Source organism: Pleurodeles waltl, chromosome 4_2, assembly GCF_031143425.1.
Source record: "Pleurodeles waltl isolate 20211129_DDA chromosome 4_2, aPleWal1.hap1.20221129, whole genome shotgun sequence".
NCBI lineage: Eukaryota > Metazoa > Chordata > Amphibia > Caudata > Salamandridae > Pleurodeles > Pleurodeles waltl.
Window position 1 is genome coordinate 466540462 of NC_090443.1, and position 12839 is coordinate 466553300.

General features: G+C 38.4%; 1 protein-coding gene across 1 annotated transcript in view; it reads left to right on the forward strand.

Annotated features, from left to right (window-relative positions):
* Nucleotides 1-12432, forward strand: part of SHFL (shiftless antiviral inhibitor of ribosomal frameshifting) — a 121571-nt gene extending 109139 nt beyond the window's left edge. The window contains exon 9 of the mRNA XM_069231789.1: nucleotides 675-12432. Coding sequence (XP_069087890.1) covers nucleotides 675-904 — 230 coding nt within the window. The 3' untranslated portion in view covers nucleotides 905-12432. The remainder of the gene's footprint in view (nucleotides 1-674) is intronic.
* The last annotated feature ends 407 nt before the right edge of the window (nucleotides 12433-12839 follow it).

Consider the following 12839-nt stretch of genomic DNA (forward strand, 5'->3'; position numbering starts at 1 on the left):
CCGGCACCACCAGGTTGCCGCTGGTCAACAGCCTGTCGGTGCCGGGGGTCTTAATCCGCCAGGGCAGCACTGCAAGCAGCACTGCCTTGGGGATTACGAGTCCCCTCTCCCCCTGGCTTTTGCATGGTGGTTCCACTGGCATGCAAAGGCAGGAGGAGACGGGGTGCCTAGGCCCCCATGGACAGCGCTGTCGCGCTTTTCCAGGCAGTGAAAAGCGTGACACGTGCTGTTTCACCCGACACACCGCAACATTGCCGCCAGCTCAATTACGAGCCGGCATCAATGTTGTGGTCTGTTTCCCGCTGGGCCAGCGGGCGGAAACTCATAATAGGGCCAGCGGTTGGAAAAATGGAGTGGCGGTTTTCCGTCCTAAAGAGTTTGTGGGCCGCCCGCTAAACTCAAAATGATGCCCTCAGTTTGTAAGAAAGCCATTACAGGACTTTCCACTCCATCCCAGGTTTGTCTTTTGATCTGTATCATCTATATTTCTCGGGACCTGCATTTATCCCATTTGTGCTCAGAATGGAGAGGCAAGTCTCTGCTTTAGATGGTAGCCATACTTGATTCTGAATGGTAACTCAAAGTGTTGGCCATGTTGCAACAAGCTATGTTGCCGTTATAAAGGCCATGTTTCTTAATGCTTATATTCTTTTGCTCTTTTTTCCATACTTAAGAACCTTACATACCCGGAACCCACTGCATCCACCCTAGGAGTAGAGCAAAGAATGGTCTTCCCAAGGTCCTGCACCCAAGCCCAGCACACGAAAGCACTGGTTCTACTGTGGCAACGTGCATCAGCCAGGGCAGCTTGGACATATGTGATATAGATGATCTGATCCTGGATGATCTGAAGGAGTCTGCTGAGGAGGAAGAGGATGATGATGCCGAAGACAGCGATGATTAAGCAGAAGATAAAGGAACTGTTTTTGAGAGGAATCCGGTGCACTTTTCTCACTTGCCCCTTTCCTTTGGGAAAGAAAGACTTCCATTCCTTTCTTGCTAGCAAGCTCCTATAATGCACTTTTCTATTTATTTGTTGTTACTCTGTCATTCCTTTGTCTGTACTTGACCGTCTCATTCCTTCAAAATGTCTTTGCAGTTGAGGGACCTAAAGCTTTACACTGAGCAGACCGAGATGTCTTATAATATTGGTTGTACTGAAAAGTGCCTTTTCACCCAATTAGGGTGACATTGCTCTTTAGACAGCACTTTGGGAGCAAAACTGCGTATGCCGCCCTCTCTGTAATAGAGGTCTTTGTTAGCTTCCTTGCTTTAAAGCTGCTTGAAAACATAAGAAGGGCAAAATGATCTTCAGTTTGACATACAATTACTTTTATATGAATGAATGATGAAACTAAGGCCAAGACAGAATTTTATGGCATGTCCTACATCATGGGCAGCCTTCAGACCAAAACTCTAGAGACTTTGAATTCCATTTGGCATTCAATTTAGGTCCAGATTTGCCCAAGCACAATTGTTCTTGGAGTATGTTAAGAAGCAGAGTTTTTAGAGAGGTACTCACTTTTGGAGATTGAATCTGATATTATGCATGTCATGGTTTGACACCTGACTCCATTTCAGTAAATCTGTCAAAGAAAGACACAAGACGCATGCATTTTCCCACACTTTATGATCTATGACAAGTTTGTACTCATTTTATATTATTAACATTGCTGAGAATGTTTGTTGTTTGATGTACATAACCTGAATTTGAAATGGGTTTTAATTTAAAGGAGTATAGAATGATTTTAAAGGTGCATTACTGACTACAATATATTTTTTTCTTTTCTTAACAATTTATGAAGCTTTCCAAATCGGATCTAATGGGTTGAATTTCTCAGTACGAAATTCATTGAAGTTTTGGGGTGCTTTCTAAGTCGGAGTCTCGCAAGAACTTTCAGGAAAAAAATTTATGTCATCAGTCCTTTATTTTATTTTTTCTGTAATGAATACAAAATGTGGCCAGAAACAGAAAAAACATACCTGAGTTGACTTTAACAGTAGTATTCATGTAGCTAATTTAGATTTTAGAACTGTTAATTTTGACATCCCAACTAAAGAAAAGTTGTGTTGTCTGAAGTATTGAATGTGTTAGGAAACACATTCTGTAATTCTCCATCTTCACACAGCATGCTCTGCCAGATAGCTATCTTAAGTCAGGGCTACCTCTGGGCTTCATAAAGGTGTAGACACCTTAGCGGATTTAAACAAAGAAATTATTTAAATAAATTCTGCTGTCAAACTTGAAACCTGCATATTCTTATAAGGAAAGAATAGTTCAAATGTCACTATCATAAACACAGACCAAGAAATAGTTCAGTGATGCATTTTTTAAATATTTCTGACATATATTTCTGTCCATTGAGTAAGCGATCCAGGGTCTTGACTGTAGGCAGTACTATTTCAATGTGACAATTAGATTATCATTTCCTTCTTTAGCACCATATTTTTCCTCAATTTCTGAATATCGTTTTTTTCATTTATTATATTGCATATTGCACTAAATCTCCATGCACTCAAAGCTCTGAACGATAGACCGCTTCACTTTTTCTTTTTCTTTAATTTTATTTAACTGCTGTAGGTTTCAGGTAACCCCCACTCGCCCGTTTAAAATTCGAAATGCCGATCACAAAGTCCTTGATTTTTTTGTTTTTGTGTGAAACAATTCACATTCTGTCTTTTCTGAGTTTACTGAGTTTGCACAGTGGTCCAAAAGTACATCATATTTCTTGGTATTCCATGTGTTTGTTTACAAATGACACATACCAACATGTTAATCATATGTTAGCTCTGGTATTATTTTTACTTTTTATTTTTGTATGAGTCCTTTGATTATATAGAGTATGAAGTTGGGCTAAAAGGGCATTTCTTACAATCCAGTATCCTGTGTTGTACGTTGTTAAACATTGTTAAATATGTATTACATCTATTACAATGATAAGTCATGAAAGTGGTTAAAATAGAGAAATATATTACTGAGCATCTTTTTTATATTAACGTTTGTCAAGTTGAATTTTTTCTTCAGTCACGTACATCTGAGCAGTTAAATGAATTCCTAGGAAGGCCAAAAAACAACACTCTTTATAGAATAGCCCTAGCAAAGTGTGGTTTAGCTAAATCTTAGTTTCTAACTTTGTCACACAGCTCCAAATAATTTTGCAACTTTTAAAACAAATAATAAAAGGTTAGAATGCAGACACATGCAAACACAAAAAATGTCGTTCAGCTGTTAATCTGGCTGTGTTCCAGAGACACTATGGCCCTCATTACGAGTTTGGCGGGTGGAAAAGGCCACCCACCAAACTCCTGCTGTTGCCTGGGGTGCAGGTGCGCGATGGGGCTGTCCATGGGGGCCCATGCATTGCCTATGCCAAGTGAATGGGGCAGAGCAGGAGCCCTCATGGGGCCCCCTGAACCCCGCCTCCACCAGCTTTTACATGGCAGTGCTACAGCCATGCAAAAGCTGGCAGAGAGGGGACTTGTAATCCCCAGGTTGATGCTGCATGCAGCACTGCCCTGGCGGATTAGGACCGCTGGCAACACCGTTCCCACTAGCTCCTCCTGTGGAGAGAAACTGGTGGTGCCGGCGGTCTTAACCTGCCACTTTCGCATTGGCCATAATGTGGTGATCTGACTGCCGCCAAAGCAGTTGGACCCCCGCTTTCAAAGCGGTCGGACCACCGCTTTGGCAGCGGTCAGATCTTCAGTGGGAGTATGGCAGTCTTAGGACTGCCAGACTTGTAATAAGGACCTATGTCTTGGGCTTGTGCACCTTGACCATTTCTGTTTGGAAAGCAGGCAGCAAATGTTGAGGTAAGTGCAGTATCCACTTCACCCCATCCACCTTGGTCATTTCCTTTTCTGGTCATACTGGTTTTGGTGATATGCCTGAGATTGGATGAAGTAGGGGCACATAAATAATGAATCTCTATTGTTAATAGGTCATCCTTAGAAATTATAGCCATGAGTATTAGACTCATGGCAAAATGTGCTGAACGTCATGCAGAGTAGATGGATATCTTGGACGGGTCATGTAGGAGCATCAGGCTACTCTGCTCATGTTAAAGCCTTTGTGTCAGCAGTGAACAAAAGGTTTAGATTTTCCTTGCAGTGCGTGGCTGTAAGATATGTGTGATTAACATTCCTCGTTCAATTAACCACATTTGTGTAGCTCACATTATCCTTAAGGGTAATATGCAAATTTGCCCTCCTTAGTTCACATACGATAGTAAGCAGTCTGTTTGGTAGAGTGGGGCATGCTTAATAAGCTTTAAGAGTAGTTATAATGTTCTTTGCTCAGCTGAGATGGCTTTTGTTTAGAAGTGCAAATTTCATTATAAACCTAGACTCGTCTTCATTAAGGAATTTCAAGAAAGATACTTTTTTGGATTGATTTAATCCACTAGGACTCTTTGTCCTCGGATTGATTGTGTTATTTAAGCTGTCCAGGTTAAGTTCTTTTTTCAAATAGAGTAATTATTTGTGTGTCTTAGGTTTTATCCTTGTGATTGTAAAGTCTGCCTGTTTGTTGATCTTCGGATGTTATTTTGTATGTGTGTTATACACATTAGCCATATCTAGTTTGAGGCACTGTGTAGGTTAAATCAACTGTAGAATTAATTCTTGGCTCTATAAGGGACTTCAGAACTGTGGTGTAGCAAATGGGCCTCCCTCTTCCCCTCATAGATTTTCAGTACTCAGACATATTTTATGCTGAGATTTGATTGTGTTAGACTGACAAATTACACATTGCAGGCAAATATTATTGATTCAACCATCAGTAGGAAATATGTGGGGTCGTACCTTTTACATTTGAACAATTATCCTCACCATTTCTACATCACATTGAAGGTTCAGCCAGTCCTTTCAGTATACACTTTAATAACATTTTTGAGTGGTGTGAGTTAATTCAGTTTTTTTACACCAGTGTTGCCTGTGTTTGAGTGACAATGGCCTATAGTAGTGATCTCCCAATGTCTGCTTGCCCTCCTGTGCTTAAGTAATGAGCAATTCATCATAAGTCCCCAGAACAGAAATGCCCCTCACAGCATGACATCATGCTTCCACAGTGCTTACTAAAGTTTAGCACTTTATAAATGCAAGATACCCTTTCACCACAGGGCGAACAAGTGTGACTGGTAAGATGAAAATTAGCTGCACTTCAGTAAGCTGTCTAACTATAGGACTTAAGACGCTTCACTGGAGAAACTTTGTGAATTTAATTATAAATCTTGTTTCTAAAGATTAATTGTGTACACTAATCTTTTTGAAATATATTTCATTGCATGCTATCATAATTTAAAATCACCCTTTATTGTTAAATGTCTGGTTACTGTGAAGTATTCTTTTTTGGAATACTGTCCCTTGTTTTGCGTACTGAATAAAAGCATTTAAAACTTTCTTTGCAAAATTGAACCAAAAACAAGTTGCTCGGCTAGCTAATTCTTTGTTAAGGTTCTTCCATTTAGTTTTTTAATGCTGTTTTTCTAGCTTACCATCAATACATTTTGTATCCTTCAGCGACTTTCATGTGGTTAGCTCTGGCTTCTTTGAACTCACTGCTTAGAGTAATGTCACAATTTACTGTCTGTCTCTCTCTCTCTCTACAATGTCCAAATGTGACATCGCCCTGGCTCAGATGTTCATCTCCTAGAGCATTTAGAAATGTTGTTAGTATGAGGGTGCCTGATGTTGTAATATTAAAAGCACAAATGTGTGACTTATAGGGGCTAAAGAAAAATAATAAAGCTAAGCTTAACATTCAGTACAAAAGAAAGTTTTTTGTTGCACCCCTAGAAAACAAAAATGTATTCAGAACATTATGGGTCATTGTTGACCATTGTCGTATGGATTCACACCAGAACATGAAAGCAATCTGAGTGAGTGTTCTTTCATAGCAGAGAATAAAATCTGACATTTTTCAGAAATAAATTTCCATTGGAGAATTCATTTTGCCTCCTTCAAAAGAGAATGTTTTACCTACAGGAACCTCCAATGTTGATTTTTAAAAATATCTTTCCCAATCATTGCTTTAATTGTTTTATAATTGAATCTGAGAAGTACACTGACACTCTGCTTAGCGCCCTCCAAGAGAATTTCCTACATGTATTTAGGGTAGTCTGTGATGCTGTCTTAGCTCTGCCTCTTGTGGACTAGAGGAACTTTTGATATTAAGAAGCATATTTATAATGCCCTAGCACCACCTTGCGCCACATTTACATCATTATTTTTTACGTTAATGTGGCCCAACGAGGCCGAAATCCCCCCGCCTTATTTACAAGGTGACCCTATGCATAATGTATGCAAAGGGGGCTTGTCCCAGTTAGGGGAGCCGGACAAATCTACGAGATTTCCTTGCGCCATGTTTTACAGCACTTTTAAGGCCTGCTCAAGAGCATACGTTAAAAGGGGGCTTCCATTCTTTAGAATGGGGCCCTATGTACTCTGCAGGAGTAGCGCCAATATTTTGGCGCTACTCCTGCACAGTACATCAATAGCTTCATGAGAAATTACGCTATTGCGCCCTACCCTGCACCATGGTTCACCTTATTTTAAAAATGGCGCACCCATGGTGGTGGTAGGGAGGTGCAAAGGGGCGCAGGGAAAGTGGCGCTGCACTTTCCATCAATAAGCCTCTAAATATCATATGGGTAGCTTGTCCTGCAAGCTTTAGAGAGTACTCTCACTGCATCCAGGAGCTCTTCAAATTGCCACTAAACCAAGAGTGATTGTATTGTAGTTCTTTATACTGTGTGAATTCAGCACATTTTCTGAAAGGATTTGTAACATGGTCTTTGATCAAAATGTTCAAACATCACCATAGCTTGTCATATTTGCAGAATATGAAATTGTACTCATTTTCTGCTTGAAATGTCTTTTTTATAACATTCTTTGTTAAGTCGTTCACTTACTATGAATTGTATACATTCAGCTACAATTGGCAGAGAATTTCAGGAAAACTGCATCTTGTGTATATGAGTACAAAATGGTGATAATAGTTTAGAGTGAACATTGATATTCGGTTCATTCATGTTGTTTCTTTCAGACTTTTTGTGAACTTCACAATTCAGATTTAATTGCCAAGTAAGACAGTTGAATGCTAGATTGATTCATTTTAAGAATCACATTGTGGATCATGCGTACGAAAATTATACAGCCATCTCACACCATTTTCTTGAGGCATATCTGTTTGCATGTCATAAATTCAGTTATGTTTTGTTGCAATTAGGAGGGCATTGAATTTAGGTGTAAAAACTACTTATTATGATTTCTAGTATAAAATAGTTCTCTTTTATTTTCTGTTGTATTTGTAATTTTATGCTGCACTGATTCTTTTCTTTTACTGTCAGTGAGCCACTAACTAAAATCCAGAGATCTGATTGGATAAGAAGCAAATGCAATATCTTGAGTGTAAGCCATCAGTCCAGAAACAAGATATACTAGGTCATAGCATTTGCCTTAAACTGCTTCTGTCCTAGTGTATGTGCTTTGGGGTATCATCATCATCATCACACAAGCTTTATTCGGTTACATGACCATCGAAGCATCAAATAATACAATCAAAAATGAATTAAGAAAACAGGATAAAATGAGAATATAAAATTACAAAATGTAAAATATAATCATCTAAGTAAAATGTCTAAGATACTGTACACATGATAATAGTTCATGAGGAGCTGCTATTTAGAAAACTGCTATGTATAAGCCACGCAGCCACAAGAAACTTGCTAACTGCGACAATCAGAGGTTTGGATGTGTCACTCCTTAAAATCCTCATTGTATCCAGTAATGAGTCACACCCAAGGCACGACACATAGTGCAAATCAATTTTGTTTGTGGAGTAGAATAAGCAGGACAAAAAAACAAGAAGTGCTCCTCGGTTTCTGGGCTACCGAGACATGCAGGGCACAGATCAGACATGGGAGCAGGTCCCCATTTCCTAGTCAGAGATAACAATGGAAGGTTCCCAAAACGGAAACGTGCATACAACCCCTTCCCCTGCAGATCAGGTATAAAATCCAGGTATGGTTGAAAATGGGGAATCAGCTTAAAATCCATGAAAGAAGTAGTCAAACAACCATCAAAATTACTACGAGTTAGCTCAGTTCTTACATAGGACCAATAAGTTGTTTTAAAAATGGAGCTGTGCGATTTTTCCAGACCCTGAGGATTTTCCCAAAAGCATGCCAGTCCTAAAATGTGAAACCATTTAGACACATGTTTAACCCATGGAATGGTAGTCCCATTAGGTCTCTTTAAGAGGTCACTAAAAGAATCTCTCTATATGGAAAGTTCGGGAACCGTCCAAATCCTCACCCAATATAATAACGGGCTTAGGATAATCAAATCCATTACACGTTTAAACCCCAGGTCCAGAAACAATGGTTTTAACGGAGTACTCCTCGGACAAGCAATTAAAGCCCTAGCAAAACTGTTTTCTCCTACGGCTAATTTTCCGCAATCAGAAAATCCCCATATTTCAGTACCATATACAGCAGCTCCCTGGGCTTTAGCCAGATAAATTTTAATAGCAGGAGAGACAGCTTTAAATACAGATCTTTTATAAAAGTGCAGAATAGCGGCTGCCCTGTTCTGGAGAAGCTCCACACTCTTCCCAATCTGTTCCTCCCAGTGCATATTACTTGAAATCCTCACAACTAAGTAATCAATAGAGTTAACCCGGGTCAATGTAGACCCATCTAGGCTAATGGTACATCTGCCACGAGATCCTAGATCAAACACCATTAACCTGGTTTTGTCGACGTTCAACTCAAGACCATAATCCTGACAGAAAAATTTAAATTGATGAACAAGGATTTGGAGTCCCATCGGGGTCTTAGAAATGAGGAGAGAATCGTCAGCAAAAAGTAAAATGAGTATCTTTTGGGAGTTCCATGTTGGGGCATCATTCTGGCAAGAGAGCAATAAAGGAACTACCTCATTGATAAAGAGAGTGAACAATAATGGGGCCAAGACACAACCTTGGCGTACACCCCTATGGGTGGGGATTTTGTCTGTCAATTCACCTTGGACACCCGACCTCACCTGTGCATAAGTGTTCTCATGTAGCTGCCTCATGAGATCTACTATATTATATGGGATTTTTAATCTAAATAGTACTTCCCATAACTTCTTCTTCGGGACCAGATCAAAAGCTGATCGTAAATCCACAAACACAGCATATAAGAGTTGTTTGGCGAGGACTACATACTTCCAATACAGAAGCACCAATCTAAATACCTGATCTATTGTACTGATTTTCAGGTGGAAACCCGCCTGCAAGTGAGAAAGAACCTGGTTGTCATATACCCATTTCATCAGTCTATCCAAAATTTGTTTAGCAAAACTTTTTTGCAAGTTATCAATTAGACTGATAGGTCGATAGTTAACAGACAAATTAGCATTCCCTTTTTTGTATATTGGAATGATTTCCGCACCTTTCCAAGCACCCGGAATTGCATCCCCTGCAGCAATTTTATTAGGAAGCAGATTTATATACCAGGACCAAATCGTCGGTTCCGATTTATATAAATCTCCAGGGATCTTATCGGGTCCTGGAGCCTTGCCTGATTGTAAAAATTTAATTGCATTTAAAGTCTCCTCCAAAGAAAAGTTAATAGTATCCACGGGTGTTAAAACTGCCACTATAAACAGTTGAGGGTAAGAGAGCAGGATCGCACACGCTGCTATTTCGAGAATCAGGGGGAGCAGCATAGAGTTAGGAGAAATGAGTCTCCCAAATCTCAGGTTGTATATGATTCCTAAAGTTGCTCCTATTCCCTCTTTGTCTTTTGGTTACTAGTTCCCAGAATAACCTATTATTTTTTTATTCAACTGCAACGAGCAGATCCTACCAAGCAGCATCTTCCCATAACTGTTTGGCTTGCATTATTACTTTTTTGTATGTGCATCTAGTAGATCGAACTTCCCCTAAGAAGCCATCCATAATTGCAGTTTTTAGCACCAGCTTAGCCTTTGCACAGTCCATATTGAACCATGCATTAGTAACTAGCATATTTGAAGATGAAGATTTAGGCGAAATATTTTTGTAGAAGATATTCTGCAGCTTGTTTAAAAGTAACTCTTTAATATTAAGGATAGGGATACTACTTGCTTCGTAATCTTCATTATCTCGTCAATAAAAGCTTTGTAGATCCCAGATACCAAATAAGGATTAGACATTACCTTCGGCCAACAGACTCTACTGTGATTGTTACTCAACAAGGGAGTAGGGACCACTGTAGATTGAACATGTGCGGACCTCCTAAATTCATCTCCACTCGAGGTGAGGAGTAAGAGATTGTGGTCGCTCTCGGAACGAGCACCCACCTTCATATCTTTTAACATAGGCCACAATCTAACATCCACAAAACAATAATGACACTAGAAGAAGTGCCTCTCTTAAATGTCTGCAGCATGTCCAAATCTGAGGACATACGTCCATTACAGGCCCTAAATCCATATTTTAAACATAGTGTGGCCAACTGGGAGGCCACACGGGATCGGATACATAAACTAGTGTTTCGTGTTGTATCATTATTTACATGCATGAGTCATTAAAAGTTTTCCCCAACCTGTTTTTGTAGCTAAAACATTGTGTATTACTTGAAGATTTGAGACATTATTAGATGTAACATTTGCCAAAGCAAAGAAAATCGTGTCCCTAATACTTTCACTCTTTTGGGAATTCAAAATATGAACTGTGTAAGAAACTCATCATGCTGAATTTAGAGTAAATAGAAAAACGGAATAAAAGAACACCTGCTAAGGTGAGGAGAGATATTTAAGTTGCTCCTTTGTAAAGGTGTCCTATGGTGGCCCCTTTATAGTGTAAATTGTCCTTCCTGGGAGCCTTTACTTGTGGTGTACAGTACTGAAAAAAATGCATGTTCGATCTTAGCCTGAAGCTGACATAGTAATATATAATTTATGAGGAAAGCTTTAACAACAACCACCTATTTCAAATGAGATGGGCGTGCAGATTTTTGTGACAGGCTATTAAAGAAATGTAGTTGCTGCACGTTTTGAAACTTTAAATTTTGGTTTCTCAGTGCACAAATATTAGTAATTTCCAAATTATCAGTTGATGGAGTGTGGATATATTCATGAATAACATTATTCACAGGACTCACCTCTTCTTTTTTGTGAGTTCTAAAATGTAACCACTGGATGACTGACATTTTTATATATGTAAAATAAAGTATAATTGATAGGGGCCTTTCTTAAGTTCATTTGTGTTGTCAGGGTAGTTTTTTGTTTGGCTTTTTAAGAGTTAGCTTGCTGAAATAACAAACACGACATCACTTATTGCGAAGCCAAAGTATTATGCTTTATTCCATAATTGAACTAAGTTAATGCTAAACACAAGTAAGGCAACAAGCGATGCATGTTTTGCATTGACGCATGAATCCCTAACTTACTGCGAACATGCTGAGTTTATATTTGTGGGCTATGCAAATTTAAATTGGAAATAAAAGTATGATAAAAGAGAGATAGTAACAGCAGCAAAGAAAATGTAGGCTGAATAGGAGAAATGGCCTCTGCACTCTATATTTATGTTTTTAGAATTATTACAGGACCATAGAAATCAACATAGTAAATCAATTTAATATATTAATTTGATTGGGAATAAAATTGAAATTACATTTAATCAAACATGTAACATTTATAAGAATTAAAAATAAGTTGCTGGGTTACTCCACTACGTAAAATTCCTTTATTGCAGGGGGCCTCTCCAGGTTGTGGTGAGGTTTACAAAACAGTAATCTTCCTCAGCTCATCGTGTAACATTGTAAACATTTATGCATCCAACGCCTGTATTAATCATGGCAAATCTTACTGGTAATGAAAGTGATTAGTCGGATTTATGACTGTTGGTCACAGTATGGTCACAGATCTTTCTGCAAAATATCTTGTATCCATTAAATGAAACGTACACACCTTTGCATGTTTGCATACTCTTCTCTCTTTTTTGATATGGCTAGCAGTTAATTGAGTTTGCTGTAATGGTGCACAATATACAACATACCTGTTCTAAAATCATCTTTTCTAATCCTACTACATTTCAGTAGTGTATTTTACAATTAAAGACTTATTTTATTTACTATGTCAATGGGAAATAGGTGTTCTGATCTTAGCTGCCCCAATGTTGTCTTTGAAAGATCTGCTGAGGACCAGGTGACTATCACTGTAGATATTATTTTTCTTTTAGAGTCATGGTTTGTTTATTCCATGTCAGTTTTTTTGTGATTTCAAATTTTTTGTTTTGTATGATTTTATAACATTTTAATTGATCTCACATATATGAAAAATGTTTGGCCACGTCTATATCTGTTCTACTTTTTTTTAATTTCCAAATGCCCTTTATTGTGTAAGTTTATAAAGGGGTCTGCATTGAAACAATTAAAAATAAAGGTAGTTTGTTGGCATAAATGTGTTTACAAAGTGTTTTGTTTGTGCTGCACCCTAAAAATGTGTAACCTTACCATGTTAAACATCCACGTTTGTCCTTTTATACATATATTTAATTATTTTCACTATTTATATATTCTCCTTACTTAGCTTCTTTTTGCAGACTTTTACACTTTCTGCATTGTAGAAGAACAATGAAGACCTCTTTGTAGCAGTTTTGTTATCAACTTTTTTTAATTTGTTGTAATTTCCACTATGAAATTGGCAATTGAATGTTGAATCCATTCTGCAGAAGCGATCTCAGATTAATCTTTTTTTATATTTGACTAGCATTCTGTATTTTGTGTTATCACGCTAACCTTTGCACTTGCAAGTTGTTAATGCAACAGGTGTGATTAGTTGATGATAACCTTCATTCATGGGAGTGC